Source organism: Solea solea, chromosome 4, assembly GCF_958295425.1.
Source record: "Solea solea chromosome 4, fSolSol10.1, whole genome shotgun sequence".
NCBI classification, from domain to species: domain Eukaryota; kingdom Metazoa; phylum Chordata; class Actinopteri; order Pleuronectiformes; family Soleidae; genus Solea; species Solea solea.
Window position 1 is genome coordinate 12,621,449 of NC_081137.1, and position 20,489 is coordinate 12,641,937.

At 39.5% G+C, this 20,489-nt stretch overlaps 1 protein-coding gene across 1 annotated transcript; it reads right to left on the reverse strand.

Moving 5' to 3' along the window:
- Window positions 1–1,173: 1,173 nt before the first annotated feature.
- On the reverse strand, window positions 1,174–17,497 carry mpp1 (MAGUK p55 scaffold protein 1). Its single transcript, XM_058628164.1, has 12 exons — window positions 17,083–17,497; window positions 9,733–9,861; window positions 9,326–9,404; window positions 6,701–6,786; window positions 6,543–6,611; window positions 5,064–5,260; window positions 4,250–4,353; window positions 4,078–4,158; window positions 3,832–3,912; window positions 3,542–3,744; window positions 2,062–2,136; window positions 1,174–1,960 (listed from the first exon to the last, which is right to left on the reverse strand). The coding sequence occupies exons 1-12, from the start codon at window positions 17,203–17,205 to the stop codon at window positions 1,784–1,786; spliced, it is 1,404 nt and encodes a 467-aa protein (XP_058484147.1). The 5' UTR covers window positions 17,206–17,497; the 3' UTR covers window positions 1,174–1,783.
- Window positions 17,498–20,489: the final 2,992 nt, after the last annotated feature.

Below are 20,489 nucleotides of genomic sequence, written 5' to 3' on the forward strand. Positions count from 1 at the left end.
AGATGGAGCGAAGAGCGTTCGATTTGATTGATTATGTTGATAATCAATCAATTTACTATTGATTGTTATTTTTGCAGATACATTTAAAGCCACATACATTGTTTTATAATTATTGTTAATGCAAAGAATAAAAAACAAGATACGTTCACTGAACAATAAATAATAATTAGTGGGTTTTATATGTGTGTGATGAAAGAAATCCTGTTTTGGTGACTCAGCTGTATTATTTATTGCCATATATACAGTGATTTTACACTTTTTTTGTATAATACTGAAATAAAATAATAAATATGTTGCTATTATAGGTTGTAAATTCACTGCTATTGCATATGAATATGGAGTTTGCATGTTCTCCCCGTGTGTGCCTGGGTTTTCTCCGGGTTCTCCGGTTTCCTCCCGCAGTCTAAAAACATGCAGATTTGGAGTGAGTGAGTGAATCAGAGTTGTGTCTCCACAGCCACAAGGTGGCAGCATAAGACCTCTTTATTTTACTACCTTAAAAAACTAGGTGGGTTTTGCTTTAGTGGTTGCCTAATCTCTTTTAAGACATATCTTTTTTTTTTGAAAACCCTTACATCAGCCTTTTACCAACAACAACTCTAATTTGTTTGGCTTTTTCTTGGTTTGCAAATATAACATTTTGCGAACTCTTTTTGCTCTTCTGTCAGCTTCTTTGCCTTGTTTTCTGTGTTTACTTCCACATATTAAATCAGAGAAATTCACAATGAATCAATCATTTGATGAACGCGTGAGAATTGTTTTTTCTTCTTCTAATTTTCGACAGAACATAGAAGACAAGGATGGAACCTCTCAACGAATCTATTGCCATGTATAACTCGCAAACCATACCTCCCACACTGTGACCAAGGCAGGAATAGGAATGAGGCAGATCCAGGTACATCAGTCAGATTCGACCACTCAGATGCACCACTCTTCATCCATTATTGATCAAAGCGACAAGCTTTGATTTTGTCTGAAAAAATGAGCATGAAAGATGAGCCACACGGGTAACTGACATACAACAGTCTAGACAAAAAAAAGAGGGATTTATCATCAACCTTTATAATTCTATATATCAATTATGTGTGTTTAGTGTGTTAATATACACATATCAATGGATAAAACTGACATTTTCCTTACGGGCTTTGACAAACACGTTTTCATGAGAGACAGTTGCAACACAGCAGGGGATTTTATTTTCCGATCAAAAGTGCCTTTACAGTTTCCCATGAGGTATACAGTTTGGATGAGATGAGAAAAGGCTGTTACTGACTGACATTACCGTCAAATGGAGTTACATACACACGCCGCATTGCACACACATGTTCAGAATATCAGTTTCATGGCAAAATCTAACGGGAGTGATGGAAAAAAAAGAAGAAAAGAGGATGCACCAGAATGTAATGTTTCACTAGACAAAATCCCACCATCGAGGATTTCATTCACAGTTGTGGTCCTGTTTTGCACTTGCTCACGTCACGTTCCCGACAATCACAACAACAACAAAAAAAAACAAAAGGTGTGCAGCACCAGAACTATCCCAAAAAGCCAAAAGCACAAACAACCAAATCAACTTTCTAAAATAAAACTTCCTACATATTGCTTTTTTTTTTTTTTTTTGCATCTGTGCAACAAGAATCTCAACGTGACAATTAACATTAACCACACGATCCCGTTCACACCTGGGAGATCACTAACTGAGAGGTTTTGTGTAAAAGTGAGAGTGATATTGCACTGCTTTTAATCAAACACACGGGTAGAAACACCGGACGCTACACAGCCGTCAGTAAACCCATGACACTGGCACCCACTGAGGGCTGGAGGTGGCACACTCGATGGCATCCTCCACGCCTTTGACACTTTCGTCCACGTCGTTGTTGACGATGACCACGTGGAAATAGTGTCCGTACGTGGTCCGAATGGCTTCCGACTCTTTATGGATCATCAGCAGGTTTTCCGTCTAGGAGACAAGACACAAGAGGATGAGCAGCTGGACGGTGACGGAGCGGATAGTGTTTGAGGATATGCGAGTGTATTCAGTATCAAAAGTTGAACCTGCACCTGAGAAGCTTCGTCGGTCGGGGAGATGAACACCACGAGGGGTGCGAAATCAGCCGTCCATAAGGCTTTCAGGTTCTGCATTAAAATGTAAAAAAAAACTTTAATTCACATATTTTGGTTATGTCAGCTCAGGAGTTATTTTACAGGGAGATCTTTAATCCTTTAATGATATTTTTTAATGACGTTAACATTCAGCCAAATACACTGTGAGATGTCATTGTGTTTAAGACCCTACTTGCGGGAAAACTGATCCATAGTACCCTTAGGATGCAGGCACCCATCCGCCCTAAGTAAGCAGGCATTCTCTCCATCGAGATGTGGTCTATAAATAGGTTTCTATATTGGCTTGATTAAGTTTTTTTTTGGTTTTTCCAAATCATGAGCATTGTTTTCTTGGCGATGCTTAGGCTAGTGATAAGCATGCGTGGGGAAGTCAGTATGGTGCATCCGAGACATGCTGAAAGGTCCTCACATACCCTACACCACAATGTATTTACAGGTGCACACAGTCGTGTAGCGCGCAGGTAAATTATCTGCTGTGTTGTCATTGCAGTTGGAGTAGGTTTTCAGATCGTGAGAACTCCATTTTGAACATATTTTGTCCTGTGTAAAATTTTGTATTGTATAAGTTGCAGGTTGGGGGTTTTGATCACCTACCCCCATGCATGTAAACCTCTTCGTGCACTAATCGTGCATGCACAGAAGACAGCGCCAGAGCTCATGCGAGCTTGTTCAATGAGACAGTTGCAGCAACTTTATGGCAGAAAAGGTGCCAACAACAGGTGTTGGTCACAAACGAAAAACATTTTTTGGGACAGTATCTGCCAAGAAAAAGGCTGATGCAGAGCGATCCAAGACCACAGTGGACATCAGTACCACGTTTGAACGGTGGCGACAGAAAGGGCTGCACAATGGTGCCATGGTGGCTCTGTTTCTGCTGGAACCAATAGGTCTTTATGTCTTTGTGATTCTTTTGAGAGTATTTGTTGCAGCGCCACCGAAATGCACCGAAAGTTACCGATGCTGCGCAGTGCTCGTGAATCAGTGTTTGTTGCGCGTTCCTGTGCTCTGGAGGCGTAGCTTCAGAGGGAAGTCTGAAGAAAGGGGCTTAGACTTTTGAATTCAAACTGTAGCCTGCTCTAACTGTTTTTCCAGGATCTCCAACCCTACCTTTAATAATGCATGTGTCTTAGATAACATTTTAGGAGATGTGAGGTTTAAAAATTGTTTCATCATTGGAGGTAAGTCTAGGTCACATTTGCTAGTTCTAAACCAGGTATTCAAAAATCATACTACTGTTGATGTCATATTGTTCCACCAGATTCTAAAATGGGATTAATTTGTTATCTTGGAGTGCCTTATTCCTTTTTCATGCCAAGATGAGAGGTTTAACGTTACTTTATTTAGCAGGGTGTCTCCGTTATTCCAGATTGGGGTAAATTTACATGGGATATATTTATGCTTTTCTAACTATTCTAACCTGTGGCTCCACGTCCAGCACAGCAATTTTCCCCTGCTCGTGGATCTTATGGATGGTTTCAGTTTTGGTGCCAAACATGAATCCCTGAAAGCTGCCGTACTCCAGGAACTCATTCTCAGCGATGCCTTTGGTCAGTTCTTCGTTGGAGAAGAAGTAATACTCCTGTCCGTTCTCCTCGTCCTTACGTTGGGGTCTAGTGGTGTCTGTGTTAGAATTAATGCTCAAAAATTAAATGAAAGGACAACGTGGAAAACGTACTGTAGCTGCTGCGCCGTGTTGAGTCAACTTACGTGGTGCAGGGTAGGAAAATCTATCTGGGTATTTGGTCAATAGTGCACTTTTGATGTGCCTCCTTCCTACACCAGGTGCACCTAAACAAAAGCAGATTTCTTTTACTTACGTTGATTTTAAATTGTGAGTGATGATAAAGCGTGATTCATTGTAGAGACTTTGAGTGGGATCCAAACACATGCAATCAGTACGGATGATCACAAATGTATAATTTAAGAGCAAAGTAAGTGATGGTGAAAGCATACCGATGAGCACAAGCGTTTTCCTTTTGAAAGCAGGGAGCTGAACAACCTCCTCATAAGAAATCACATCCAACTGGTCGAAAACTGCAAATCAAGAGATGTTGTTTGACACAAACTCACACAACAGTTTACATTTAAGAGAATGTGCACGGAACCATTACAAAGTTACACTCACTGGAACTATGTTTAGCCAGGTACTTGTCTTTGCACTTCTTTTTCTTTCCAAATGGGCTGCAGGACTGACTGCCCCCTCTGGCCTTGCTTTTACTTGCCACCCTCCTGCGGTAGAAACAGAGACTGAGGTCAAGCTGGGAACAGTTTGCATAGTTCTGAGTTTTTAGTGTGAAAGTTAAAAGTGATAGTTCAGTGTGTTGTATATACACACGTAGTACAGCGGGGGACACGAGGAAAGCCAGACTTTAGCCATTCATTTAATAAAATCTATGTTGATCTTAAGATAATATCTTATAATTTGCCACTGTTATACAACCACTTTGGACAGGAAACTTAAATTTGTAAACTTTTTTTTGCTCATGTCGGACACAGGAGCTGCTGGTCCACCGGTGCCTCATATGGTAAGTTTGTGCCACACACATCAGGTGATCCTTTTCTTAAGTGGCAAAAATCAGTTTTTTCCTTCCTCAGTTATCAGTCAGATCAAACCTCTCTGTCTCAGCTCTGTCTGGTTGTTTCATATCAGAACAGTTATATCTATGTTTTAAATATCAATTTAATAGATAGGATGATAAAGAAACATTTATATATTACAAACAAACCCATTACATTTGAGTTGATAATGATTACATTTAGTCGACTAAAACCAACCCATCTCAGATGACTAAATGGTATTTTTGTCATAAGATTACAACAAAACCAAAACAAAATATGCTGTCAAAATGAACACTGATTCTGGGAGGGTTTCAGCACCTCTTCCAACCACTTCTGAAAATCCTGAGCTATCCCTTTAAGTAAATGTCTGAGGCGTTTACCATTCTTGGAGCTCAGGGGAGGGAATGAGTCCAGCGAAGTGAGTGGCGTTACTCTCCAATCTGCCTTGCCACCAGTTGGGGTCCTGCTTGTTGATGATCTTAATGATGTCACCGGTTTGAAACTTCAGACCTGCCTCTTTGCATGGGATGAGGTCGTCCGTCGTGGGGTCATAGTCAAACTGGGCCTTCATGTACATCTGTAAGTTAAGAACACACACTCTGAATGTGAAAATAAGGAAAGAAAATGTACGATACTATGTGTTGAACAGTCGCTGTAGATATCATATCCATGTAGTCATTGCTGATGAGCAACAAATATATGGACATCTAAAACGTTTTGAACTTGAAACAAATGATAATACATAACTTCTATAGTTTCTCTGAAATCAGTAAGGGCATTATCTTAAGTTTTAATTTTCACTTTTCTCAGAAATCCCAATGATCTGACAGGGGCTAAGTGTAACGGAAACGTTAAACTGAAACATTTTGACCTACAGTGTCTGTACAACATCACTGAGAATAAATATTTAATAGTAATGCTTCTGGTTTGTATGAGGTAGAGATGATACAGAAAAGAAAGATTTCGGCCACTGAAGTCTGACGTTTGTACATCACTCACTCTCTGGAGCTGCTGGTCTACTGCTGACTTTTTTTGGTGAGATTTTGTTGCTTAAATAAATTTGAACACCAATTCCAAAAGGATTTCAAACACCAAAATCATAAAATAAACACACTTGATTTCTCTGATTTTCAATGGACATTGTGGCGAGAGTGAACAGATACGAAGTTTCCAGACAAAATAAAAGACTCATCTAATGGCAAGATGAAGCAGCAAACATATTCCTTGAATATCTTAAGCGAGCTTGGATGCTAAAATTAGCAGTGAGAACGAATGCCCGTGTCTGAAGTTGGATTTTAACTTGTTGCGGGGGGGTATACAGCATAGTATACACAACTCACTTCAAGAAACTTAAAAACTTGTTGCAACTGCACAAAACCCCCGATTTTAACACAAACTCCCTCTGTACTATTTCCAAGTTAATACCCAAGACAGAAGAGCTCATAAACACAGCTTTTAACTGTCAAAGATTACAACATGACCACATGTACATTAAGACTAGTGTCAGTAGTTAATGAATATTAATGGTTTCCGATGGTAACGCCAGTGGAAGCTGTGCAAAGACACCCATTACACTGTATAAAATTAAAAATAGGTGCACTGGTATTGTTTGTGTAACCAAAAATACCATACACTGGGACACAAAGTATTGGACATTTTACTTTAAAAAGAAATTAACAAGCTTTTAGTTAGACTGCCAGCACTGTTTACAGCAAAGACAGAAATGAATGAACTCTATCAACTCTATTGAGGCAAAAGCATCATCACTAATTACAACATATTTCAAATAAGTATAGTTAATGTTGCTGCCATCATGAGGCTTGTCTAACTGCGCCAAGTTCATTTTCTTCTGCTATTACCTCACAGGATCGGGATCGACTCTGCTGTTTGGGAATGACCTTCATTGTGATTACTCCGTTGGCTTCTTTCTGGAAGTGGAAGGTGTGAAATAAATATCAAAATTAGCATTAACCTTTATCATTTCACAAAAAATTTTATAAAAAGGGTATTAACTAACCAGAATCTTCTGTAGCTGGTCGACAGTGTGGTCCGTTACACTTTTCCCATTGATTTCTGCTATTTCATCCCCTTCATTTAAGTAGCCTGCAGAAAACAAGACACCACAGCATTTCCAGCTCAGTCTCTGTAATTGTAGTTATTAAAGTGGCAGTTCAGGTTTATGAAGCCCCCCCTGTGCTGAGATCCAGCATAAGACGGGCACGCCAGTGGGGACACAATGGAAAACAGATTATAGCCACTTAAAGGGGACATATTATACCTTATTTCCCCCATTAAAATAGTTCCCTGGTGCCCTAATGAACATGTCAGTGACATGCCTTGGTCAAAATACCATACGGATGAAGCACTATAGCAGTTCAATAACCCTGCTAAACCCGCCCCTTTCAGAACGCTCGGTTTTCGTGCATGGTCCCTTTATATGCAAATGAGACACAGGCAAACACACACCCACTTCTTCCAGGGGGTTTCTGATTTGTCCTCTTTACAGCGCTCACTCGCTCAGCTGCTTCTCGTCTCCCCCTCCCTCCACTAGTTCTCTGACAATATCAACATGGCAGCATGCGCAGAAAACAGCGAGAGTGCCGTCACAGGAAGAGACGTCCTACATAAGGATCGAGCCGAACAGTGCCGAACCGTAAATCAGTTAAATACACCTAGGGACAGCACAGCTGATCGTCACCGCAGATATAAGTATCTGAATAAACTGGCGCTGTATGTGGCTGTATCAGACCGGTGACTGTATGCTCCGGAGCTGGCGATCAGTTCAGGCAGCTCGCCGCTCGCCGCTGGCGATCAGCTGTGCTGTCCCTATGTCTCCATGTGTCGGAGGTCTGTTCCTGTGACGGCACTCACACATACAGCGCCAGTTTAGGCAGCTCACCGTTCGCCGCTGGCGATCAGCGGTGCTGTCTTTTTAACTGATTTTCACAGAGAGTGCAGCACCGCTGCACAGAGAGTGCAGCACCGCTGATCGCCAGTGGCGAGCGGCATAAACGGCCGCTGTATGTGACTGTATCAGACTGAGTCTGTGCTCCGGTCATGGAGGACGTACTGAACAAATATGTTTAATTAGGACGTGTCAGAATGGTTAGTTATGAGCTCCATTTGACCTTTTCTTAAAAATGTGTGTGTTTGTACGTCGGTGAAATACGTTCGCTGACTAAATACGGCGACCGCTGGCCGCAGTCTGATGCGAAGTGGTGCGAACACACGTTTGCTGACTTTATCCGGAACATTAGCTTCATATATAAAATCCTCTGAGGCTGGAAGTTTGTGTAAAACACTGTGCTCCACTGTGCAGCCACCAACAGCACACTTGTCCCTCCGCGTTGACATAATACCGCTCTTCCTCCCTCGCCTGCACTCTCGCAGGGTGGAGCTAAGGTGGAGCTCTCGAAGTAAACTTACTGGTGGGCGGTAACATTCGCGGTGATATGCGCATGCTGCCGTCATAAGCGCAGGGAATTCAACATCGAGTGTTTTATCGCCTATACTTACACTAAGGGGGAACACGAAAACATGACGGAGTATTCTTTTTCCACACTTTGGTGACTGGTAGGGCCTCCAGAGTCCCAAATATAAGTATTAAAATGGTTAAAAAGTTGATTTTGCATAATATGTCCCCTTTAACAAAAGGCGCACCTGATAAAATACATGCTTTCTCAAGTCTAAGATATGTCATGAGCCAGGATTTTATTTTAGCACAATGGTAATATGATGAAATAATGAATAATGGAGAAAATTGGCTATTCTAAGGGTATCCATAGGGGAACATTGTTCTTTTTACACCATATATTGTAGATGGGTAATTGTTATACTTGGCATCTTTGTATCTGCCATTGTATCTTGGCAGTGGGTAACCTTCACAAAGGATTTGCCAGAACTGTGCTGGTGAATTTGACTTTTTTCAAAGACCGGCACTTGGCAAGTGTCTAATTAACTCATAAGTTTGTTTCTTTTACCTCAATAAAAATAATGCAATTTAGTGGGCGGTGACGGGCAGAGTTACGGCGGAGTGATTGACACATTTAAGTTGAGAACGGGGTAAAGCATGTTTCTGAAGTTGTTTACGCCGGTGAAAGTGATACATGTCAGCAAGCGGCAGTCCAGGTGGCCCAGCCTTCCAAATATGGTTAATGTATGCTAACTTCACGATTAGTTTTTGGAATCTAATGGAAAGTGTGACGCTTCTGGGGATGGTTTCCATGGGCTTGGCAGTTGCTATGCAGTGCTTGATATCAGGGCGCCTTTGTTTGGCGAACTTGGGGTGGGAGATGTTACGTGCTGCTAATGCAAGCTTTGAAAGAGACATTAATACTCAGCCCCGATGTTTTTTTTACACTTGATCTGGAATTATTACACAAGTCAAAATACCGTAACGCTGATTAAAAATTAGCATAAAAAAATAAAACATTGAAAATTAGCATAACATCTAATGTTTTTAAACCTCTTACTCTCTACTCCCAGATACACTGAGAATATCAACCATTTTAGATCATGCCGTCTACTCCTATGCCTCATACAACCGCATTTCAAAAACTTGAACTACCCCTTTAATATGAACAAACATAAGAACAAAAATCTATTAACCTACTAGTAAAAAAAAACCAACATGATTTATTACCTTCTCTATGGATCATACCCCCATGTAATATTCTGGCCACCGCGCATCTTTTTTTGTCATTAAGCTTCAGAGTGACTCCCTAAAGGGAAAGAACACAGTAAGTCAGTGAGGTGGAAGCAGCAACACACATGTATAAACATACCTACTTATGTACATGTGTAGAAGGGCTAAACAATAAATCATTCTTCAATCAAAATCTCAATTTCAATCAACATAGTAAGTAATTATTAACACACATTTGGGACACAATATATTTAAGTCCTAGCCGTTGCAATATGATAGTGATAACAACTATATTACATATCAAATGACAAATTCAATATCTGTAAGAAATTGCAAGTAGATATATTCTCCAAAGTGTTCAGCCCTCCTGTGTGTGTGTGTGTGTTAAGGTACACAGTATATACCATCGGCTCTGACGCATTCTTTTCAAAAGAAACTTCTCTCATCCTGGTCAGCTCTGTGCAGGTCATGTGTCCAGCACTACCATTGGTGTAAAGCTCAGCTCCCTTATTTTCACAGGTTTGCATGGCCGCCTGTTAAAAACAAGAAAGAAGAAAGACAGGAAAATACATTTAACATTAGCTTTTATAGGATTATAATCAAAAAATGGTCCAAAGGATCACAGCGGGTTAAACCTGGGAAGATTAGATCGTTATCTTATTCCCAATAACCGCAGCACTGCTGATGTGTTGCAGTTTCAACATATGTCCAGGGTTGAAAATTAACCCAGTGTTATAACACTTCATTAACCTCATCCACTGATCTGGTCCACCAGGTTCATGTGGTCATGGATACCACCAGTCTCATCGGGTCATCACATCGAGAGGAGAAGCATTAATTAATGTAAGAAAAGTGACTGTCAAACATTATTGTGTGTAAAGGATTTGTTCTGTGATTTTACTCTAAAACTTGTAGTCAGCAGGCTTTTCTTTTTTCCAGCATTATTGATCAATAATTGCATAAAAACTTAAAATAATGTACATTAAGTAATCTGAGAGATCACTGGGCTCAGCTAAAAATCCCCACAACTAAATCTGAAGTGTCATGGGAGGCTTTGACCAATTATAGGGCAGTTCAGAGAGAGAGGGAGAGAGCAGGTGCTCCCATTGGCAGTTATACTAAACTTTTATGGAATGATTGCTAGTCCAGGAACTGTCTATCCTGCAAAATGTACAAATAAACCTAAAACTAAAAGGAAGGGAAATTAATATAAAAGAGTTTCACATAATCACAATAAAATGCTTGTCAGTATCAGGGATGGATGGATCACCTCATCATATGTTGTGTTTGAAACAAGTGTGTATCTAACTGTGCTAATCTGATGAGAGGAGCTAAGGATCATCCTGCATACTGCAGCTTTAAATGACCAAACACAAGAGTTAAAACAGCCAGTGTCAAGAGAGGATGCAAGAAATTATACTATCGTGGTATTGCTGAATATTAGGGCTGTCACTTTTGATCAAAAATTCAGATTTCCATTCCAAACTTGCGTGTATGTATTTGGGATTTTAAATAATAAAAAAAAAACATTCAAGATATACAGCCTTGAAGTGCATCAGACTGTCTGACTGAAGTAATTACAATGTGGTTCAGCAGAGGGTGCTCCCGAGCGCAGCTTGGCTCCTTCTTCGTCTGATGATCTGTGATTACTTTCTAAAGGACCAGTGTGTAGGAATTAGTGACATCTAGTGGTGAGACAGCAGACAAGACAAGAAAGGATTCCTCATCTGTTTCGTTAGCTTGTGCTTCAGAATGCAAAACATGTGCTCTCTGGATCGTTTGTGTCTTCTAGTGTAATGTAGAAACACTGGGGTGCAAGACGGCAGCCACCAAAAAGCAAGGCCATTAAAAATAAACATAAAAGGGTTATTTTAGGTGTATAATATTTTTATTTTATAAAGATTAGCAATAGCAATTATAAATACTAGGGATGGGAACAATACCAATATCAAAAACTCGAGTATCTAGTCCAATACAGTCCTTTTAGACCACATTTATGAACTATGAAGCTGTTTCAAAGACATAGTTCTCCAACTGTGCAACGAATATTGTGACTAGAAATGTAATTTTTATCTGTCCGATATTTTGACCAGTATCAGACTAATTCCCATCCCTAACAAACATACTTATCGTAGTATACTAAATCTCCCTCCTAAATGTAGCACCCTGGACCTTTAAAATTGATTACAGTATTTTACAGTTACTTGAAGTTTATTTGCAAAACTGTAAATTAATCATTTATTTTTTAACTACCTCTCACGCCCCAACAGTCAGTTTTGGTCAGAAAACTATACCTGCGTGAGCACAACACGCCTGTTCAAAAATGACAACACAGCAGTTCTTGGGCAAAAAAAAAAAGAAAAAAATTATCTATCTTCCAGCATCAGCACGCCAATAAACTAATAAATATCATTATCACCCTCGTTCACCTCCCTTCACCTTAGGTCCACAATACAGCTCATGACAGCAATGTGGTAAGGTTTTCTCTTTAACAAGTGTGTGAGAGTGTGTGTGTGTGTGTGTGAGAGGGAGAGAGAGAGAATCTACCACAACTGTGTGTATGCACTAAAATAACCTTCCTTTACTTGTAAATTAGTGATCCAATTGTGTAGTGTCCAGAGGATACCTACACTTCCGTTCCATTTGCGATTCACTTCAAAATGAAACTGAACTGAACTGAAACTGAAATATCTCTCAATTAATTTAATATCAATTCATTGAGATGTTTCAGTTTCTATACCAATTTTGCTTGGTTATGGAAGATATTGTCACAAAACGATGCTGCTAATTGAACATAATCTGGATCTCTCTAACCTTGTGCATTATTTAATACACTTGTAGGTGAACTCCAACCTGAAAAACCTGTTGTAATTCTGAATATACAGCCTAAGTGTGCATCGGGCAATTTGAAGTAATTCTGCAGTGACAATGGAGAACACAAACTAACTTGTCCTCTAGTGCTGCAACTAACAATTATTTTCATGATCAATAATATATCGATTATCTTCATTATTAATCTATATATATATATATATATATATATATATATATATATACACACATATACATATATATATATATATATATACATATACATATATATATATTTTTTTAATGATTTATTTTTTGTATGGATTAGAATATTTAAGATTTTCAGATTTAAGGAGCTGAAACTTGTTTTAAATGATTAAAAAATTATTTCAAAATAGTTGCAAATTCATTTATTAATAATCGACTAATTGTTGCAGCCCTACTGTCCTTTGAGTGGACAATCACAAGACCAAAAATCTAAAAAAAGCAACAGCTGTTAGGTCCACTGGGCATAACAGCTCATGGTCACAAGAAACTGTTGTGGTCAAGTCTTGCGTGACCGTGACAGTCTTGAGAGATTTGTGCAGAGGGTACATGCAACGGCACATACTACACAATGCATACATTTTTGAACCCAGACCTAGTTACTGTATTTATTTACTTTTATTTATTCACTTGCTGCTGTTATGTCAGGGCTGAACCAGGAATGTGCTTTTGAATCAGGTCCCATGGTTGAATGGATGAAATTACACCTTCAGATGAAAGGTCCCTGTGGAGCAACAGCACCACAGATAAAGTAATCACAAGAATCTATACTTGTGTTCCTTGTTATTTATAGTCTATGAGCAAAAATCATTTTAATGTAGAGCTGTTCCAACGTCATGATGTAATTAAATATGTGGATGTGTATCATATTTCTCATGGCGACAGTTAAAATGCTGTGTAAGTTCCTGAAAAATGGACCCGCTTGTCAGTTTCTTAGCCTTGTTATAATTTTATAAGCAACTATATTATGAAATGTTCCATTTTGATTTAAGTAAGTGAAACAAACAAAAGAGGTGGCACCAGATCAGCAGCTCCTGAGTCCCCCACAAGCTGAAAATGCTCATTTTCTTTATGGACTTAGGTACAGGAAAGTGAGTTGTTTACAAACTTAAGTTACCTGGTGAAAAATGTTGTCTAACAACAAGATAAAGATGGAAACATATTCTCAAATTATCATAAACTTAAGCTGGCATAGATCTTTTTAGGTTTGCCTCATATGAAGAGGCTTAAATCTGTTTATCCCCAGTGGCAGCCATGATTTTGGGAAGCCCAAGCATCTGTGTTTAAAGCTGGTTCCTGGTGCAGTGGGGCTGCACTGACTAAATGTCAGCACCTCATACAATCACACTTCAAAAACCTGACCCCACCATAAGATTACATTTTTTACCACTGCATGGTTGAGATCAGATTTGCATTAGTTATTGAATTGTATGACCTTTTTATTTAAATGTATCCTGTGCTGACTGACTTGGCACTGAAGAGATAAACACACTTTTAGGAGGTTTTCTTCTGGCAAGTCACATGTTCCACTCATGTGTTAACAGTCAACACAGTGTCAGTAAAAGTCGGGCCAAGAAAACCCTTTCAGAAACCTGAATACCAGTTCTGGGTGTGGGGCTTATCCAACAAACAAAGGCCAAATGCATTCAGAAGAGAGAACAGTGCTTCCTCTTCTGGACAGTCAGTCATCACTTAATCTTACACAGATGAAAAGGACTGTAATGAGTGCATTTCAGATATCTCTGCATTATATTCCTACCTCTAACGTGTTTCTATTGTTCCACTCACATTTGGCACAATCCCATAATATGCCTGATTAAGTTATAACACAATCTGTTTCTGTCTTATCTTTTGCTTCCCTTGAAATGTTTTGCCATTCAAGTCAAGACACATTAATTATTAAACCTGTCCCCCATAGGGTTTAGGGTGGAAAGAGGGTGAAGAGAATTGATCTCCTGAAGGAACACAGAAGCAGATCAATATTTGACATATGTGAGAACAAACACTGCAGATTACGGTCCTGAAAGAGCAGCTACAGGCTCTTTGAAGGAAAGCTATAACCAGTGAAATAAAACATTCCGACCTCGGTCTCGTGCAACTTGGTCACATTTGCCTGAAGCTGTATTTGCCTAAAACGTCTGAGGCGGTGACAGTAAAAATGTGGCTCAATTAATAACTTGGTTTGCCTTCAGTTTAAATAGTGTGCAGTAGGAAAGACGTGCATGAATGACGTATGGGGTCAGTATGCCCAGTTCTGGAGTCTGAGGCATTGGAGACTCATCTTATCGCAACTACAGACAATACAGATGAGTCACCCCTGATACACATCACTCACTCTCACACACACACACACACACACTCAACCATCACGTGATCTCACTTAAAGACAGTGATTTCACAAATCAGCACCAAGCAGAAGAACACGCCGGCAAGTTCACAGCTCAAGGCTATTGAACAAAGACACAAAAAAACTGCTGACATCAGAATAAAGAAGTTTCCTCCCTGAGCCATTTCCTTCAGTAGCTCAGTGCTGACACAGACAGTTCCCTCAGTATCACTGACTGCTGAGTCCTGGCCCCAATAAAAAAAAAATACAAAGTACATTTGGAACCAATTCATATATTGAAGACATTTTTTCTTTTGTATTGGCAAAATCTAAGAAAATCTCCTGTAGTAAAAGTAACTATGTTATATTCCCAAAGACTCGGTCGGGACCCACAGATAGGTTTGCAGGAGATTTTTTTGGGGTCCCCAAAAAATATATATGCAAACTTTTCACAACCTTTTAGTTAACATTTGAATGTTTTAAATACAATTTTAACACAATTAAAATGGATTAATTTACCAAACATGTCTTGGAAATGATTTGTCGTGTTGTCGATATGGCTGTAACTTAGTCATTACATTCTGCACAAATTTGGGGTCAAGATAGTTTACCATCTTTTAAAAGTGGGTCCCCACATAGAAGGTTTGGGAAACACTGGCATAGAGAGTCTAACTAGCCCTCAGAAGCGTAAATACAGTACAAAATTCAAGAATGTAAAGAATATTTCCACGTGCTGCACTTCAAATAATGAATACAGTATCACACCAAGAAATACTGTAATATCTTAATGTATCAAAATCATCTTACACCCCTAATTATAGTATTTAAGTGTGAAGTGGTAGCGCACCTTTCTTTTTTTAAATCCATCAGTGAAAACTGAACTAAAGCTAGAAACCAAAATAAAATGTTACTGCAAATCAATGACACGAGATGTCATAAAATCTTTTAGCCCTGCCCCGAGGCATACGTCGTGTGGACAGTTTTACAATACGATCAGGCCCTGAGCACTTAAACAAGTCCGAACAAAAGCCTGCTACGGTGGGATATAGTAAACACCCGGCACAGCCTCCCTCACTGTTGACATTCTTCCCTGCAGTTGCAGCCATAGCCGTAGGCAGAATTGCACTGACGTGCTAAAAGTGGAAGGACACTGACTTTGTTTAGCCTCCATACGTCTGATAATGTTTTGCACACTGTTCAAAACTGAAGGGCCTGTAGTGAAGCAACCTGTTTATACCAGTGGTTCTCAAAAGGGGGTGCATGGCATGGTGCCAGTGGGTCAGTGATAAGTTTGATTTGATACGTTTTATTTTATTTTTGAAGATGAGCACTTTACATTTAGGTAAATACCAATATCAGTAAATACCTATACTTATACGGTTAAAAATCTGTCACATTATAAATACAGCATTTAATCTGTCGTTCTTATATGCTGCGAACATATTCATATATAGACCTCTGAAAATATTCATATGGAATATAATTGACTTTTTTCTGTTTTTCTGTTGAACCATTGTTTTTTTTTTTACCAGGCAACCCTCTACTTTTATGGGATAACTACAAACTCCTTATCCTGCCTTTATGACACCGCCTTGTTTCTCCAGTTTATCATGTGTCTTCGCACGAGTTGCGGTGGAAATGCAGAAGTGAAATTGCCTGTGCTGTGTTGGATGGACTACAGCAGATGCTGACTCTGCAATACTGAGCGGTGCATAGTGTGGATGAGCCTAAATAATACTCAGTATCAGTATCAGGCCAATAAAATACAGTATTATACATTGTTAGACAACTTTGCTGTAAATAATACATTTTGTGCCGATACATTTTACCATGGAAGCTATAACCAAACATTTGAAAAACATTATACTCCTGCTGTGTTGCAGACATTTGCAGCCCTCGCTCACATCCTGGTCATATGACAGTGGAGGCAAACGTTGATATCGGCATTGATATCTGATTTTCTGTTATCCAATCCAATCATTTTGGCCCGTATCAGACCGATACTGACACTGAGTAACATGCTGGCTCATCCCGACACAATACTGGTCAAAATCACTGGATCAGATATCGAAAAGAGAGAAAAAGTGAAATAAAGAGGCACCAATCGTGATAAACATACATGGGAATCAGCAACAGCATGTGACATTGTGTTGTGGGGAGACAACTTCTTATTGGAGCAGGATATTAGTTACAGAGTAATGTGTTTTGAAGCTTAGCTTAAATGTAAACAACGATATGGTAGAGAACCAATTTATTGGTTATCAGTATCGGACATGTTTAAGGTGTTTAAGGAGCCTTCTTTAAAGCAGGCGGTCGCAGAAAAAAATACCAACATGTAAAGGCGGTGAAAAACATGCAGTTGTTATTGAGGAATAAGAGTTGCGGTGTCTATTTTTAGAGACGTAGTCGACGAACAAACAACAGTCACGCGCCCCTTCCCCACTTCCCGGAAGCAAACATGAACACCATAAAGAAAAAAAGGGAAACAAATATTTGGGGGAAAAAACAGAGATGGCTCGAGGAAATACATACAAGTCATTTAGAGAAAGTTCCAGAGGAAAAGCAGCTTTACCTTTTCAGACTTTGCTTTGTTTTGAAGGAGCTGCTCCAGGTAGAGATCGGAGAGCGCTGTCCTGACGCCGCTGACAGAGTCCAGTACGACAGCGGGTTCGTTTTTATTGGATTTTAACGTCATATTCCCCTAGTAGCGGGAGGACGATGAAGGGAGAAAAAACCGAAGGAAACAAATTAATAATAAACCCGGTGTGCCTTCGCTCAAGGTCCACGAGAAGCGAAGGCAGGAGGGGAAATAAAAAAATAAAGTGGGGAAGAAAATAAAACGCTGCGGGAGCATAGACTGCTGATAAGGATGATGAGATAAAGTCAGCGCCGGAGATCGAAAGTCCAAGGTGACGAGCTGCGGCGACTGCAGCAGGTGAAGACACAGTAGAGATGTGGTGCAGAGTCTCCGCTGACAAAGCTAGTAAACATGCTACAGCCGCCTGCTCAGAAGGGCAGGCTCGTGCTGCCTTCAAGGGCCGTCTCTGAGCTCCGAAATCACACTACTCCAGCTGTTCGCACTGCAACATCGTTGTTTGCTTGTCTTTGGTGTTTTACAGCAGTTAACATTCATGGCATTTAACCTTTATACCCCCTTTATCTTAACATACCCTTCTTCCACGGGGAATAAATAAGTTGGCCGTTTATACAGGCCAATTTTCAAAATGAATGCTTGTATTAGTATGTATTTTATTTAGTTTATACAATTGTTATGCTATCTAGATAGAGGCAGTCCACAAGTGTTGATCAATACATTTAAATCCAAGCATAAAAAAATGTTCGTTAACTTAAAACCATGGACCCTATCTGCTCCTCGCGACTCGGTCTTATGTATGGACAACAGACCCAAACGCATTAAAATTTCCCAAGGTTATTGAATGCATCATTACCGCAGCAGGCAAAATAACGGAGTCGCACCGACTGTGACAGCTCACTGGGGATGACGCACCCAGCTGAAGAGTGACTGTATGATTGATAATATGTTTATAACAAAGACATTTAAATCATGGTCATCTGCGTTTAAAATGCAGCACTGTTATCAACAAGGTAGTTGAGATGGTTGGGGATCATATTCAGATAATTCAAGCCACAATAACATTTCCTTGTTATTTCCTGCAGGTGGCACATGCATTAGAGACAACATCAAAGAGCTTGAAGTGTGGTTATGTCACACAAACACACTTGAACTGAACTGACACAGGGTCAGCACTGACTGCGCAGTGTGCACCCACTGCACCGAGAACCAGCTTGAGACAAACTGAAAAGAACATGGCTGCCAGCAGGGTCACTGTTAGACCCAGCTCGTGAAGGGGGAGGGAAGCAACATCAAATAACCAGGTGTTTTTGGAAATAAGGTTATTTGTTTAAAAAGGAAAAGTAAGGTTTAACAAAACACGCAGGACAAAAGGTGCTGGAACGCAAAATAAAACAAAAGGTAACAAAATAGCAGAGGTGGAAAGTAATGAAATACATTTACTCACATTATTGTATGTAATCTTGTTGTGTACTTGTACTTTTTAAAGTCATTTTTTTTGTTTTTTGGAAGTACTGTACTTCGCTACGTTTTGAATCAACAGGTGACAGGTGAATTGACGTTAATTAAGGTCCGCGAGTGAGTGAGAAAGTTAAAGCATTTGTGACCTTTGACCCATTTTGACTGATACATTATGCGTTTACATATTTTAAAGAAATATGTAAAGAACCACGCTATTTTTTCACTTTAACTTGAGTAAATTTTTAGAAAATAATTTTACTTGTACTTAAGTGAAATGTTCTCAAAATAGTGGTACTTTTACGTCGGTAGAATATTTCAGTACTCTTTCCACCTGCAAAATAGACTCAAACACACAGGGTTCTAAACTAAATCAACATTGAAGATGGGTTTTCAAAGAGCCCAGTGGCCACCATCTAAAGCCAGCTTTGAACTGGAGTCTTCCAGGTGTCTTTATAGTGCAAGGCTGGTAAGCGTTGCCGCATTGCACTCCAGTCATTAATGGGTGAGCATCCACAGCTGGGTAACAGGAGCTGCAGCAAAACCTTATTTTAACCACTTAATAAAGGGCTCAATCTATGCCCACTTACAGCAATACAATGTAGTATTTGCTCTCGGGTCCCCCTAGCAACTGTCATACGCCCAAACATGTGCATTTGTTTACAAACCAACAATACCGGTGAACTCTGACACAGAACTCCTAATGTGCAAACATCCATGTCTTCAGACCAAGTACAGTAGCCCATGTTATTGCATTTTGAGCTACATCGAACAAATGTATGTTTTGCTTCAGAGATACAAATAACCTCAATATTGCTTTGTGAGAAAGCAATTTTCAAATAAAAATATGAAATGTGCAATTATAACTATAATAGGGTCTTTTTTTTAAAAACAATAAATACATTTGAATAACAAAGAATACTTTACAAATATCAATCATTTGCTGTGCAATTAATTTTTTTGTTTTAGCAATACAAATGCTGTTCCCTGCCAATGTTTTGAGACACAACACACAGAGAGGTTTTTGGTGGCATTTTCTGGTCTTGGGTTTTGGTCGTCGTGAATCATTGCTCTGTTCGAAAGACGTTGGCTTGTTGTTAGGTGCACAGTTTTCTTTTTGCCCCTCAGAAACTTCTCTATTATCCAAACCTTGTCACCAGTGTAGGTTTTGTTGTGGTACGTCACTTAAATGAGTCCAGCTTACAGCGAGACCAAAAGTTCCGCCTGCTAAACTTTAGTTAGGACTCGCGCCCCCCCTGGAGAGTCTCCACGCCCCCCCTGGAGAGTCTCCACGCCCCCCCAGGGGGCCCGCCCCCCAGTTTGAAAAAGGCTGCATTAGGTTACTAATCGTTTTTAAGATTAAGATAGCTTTATTTATCTCACAGTGGAGAGAAAATGGCGTTACAGCAGCTCAACAATAGATAATAAACAAACAAACAATATGCAAGTAAGTAATACAAGTAGGAAATTAGGAAATTATTTACATATATATATATATATATATATATATATATATACTGTATATATATACACATTTTGGTTTGCTTGTCCAGGATGATGCGTACACATGCCTGGTGAGCTGCTGAACCTGCAATCACATGATATTATCGGAGGGATGTCTATTCACTGCACCATATACACCCCATACAAATAGATTCTATGCCAGAAATCATCCACTGGCTTACATTCCACCTGAGATCGTAATCACACAACAATGATAATATTCTACCTTTGATACTTTCTACAAGCTACGGTCAATGTTAGCTTTCAACAAAGTTTGCAGTTTTTTTAATGGATGTTTTATACTTAGTTTACTTTTATATTATCACCATTTATCTTTTCTGTGTGTGAAAGTGTTGCAAAAATGCAGTGGATGACAGTGTTAGCAGTACTGTCTACGTCTGGAAAACTCAATAGAACAGATTGTT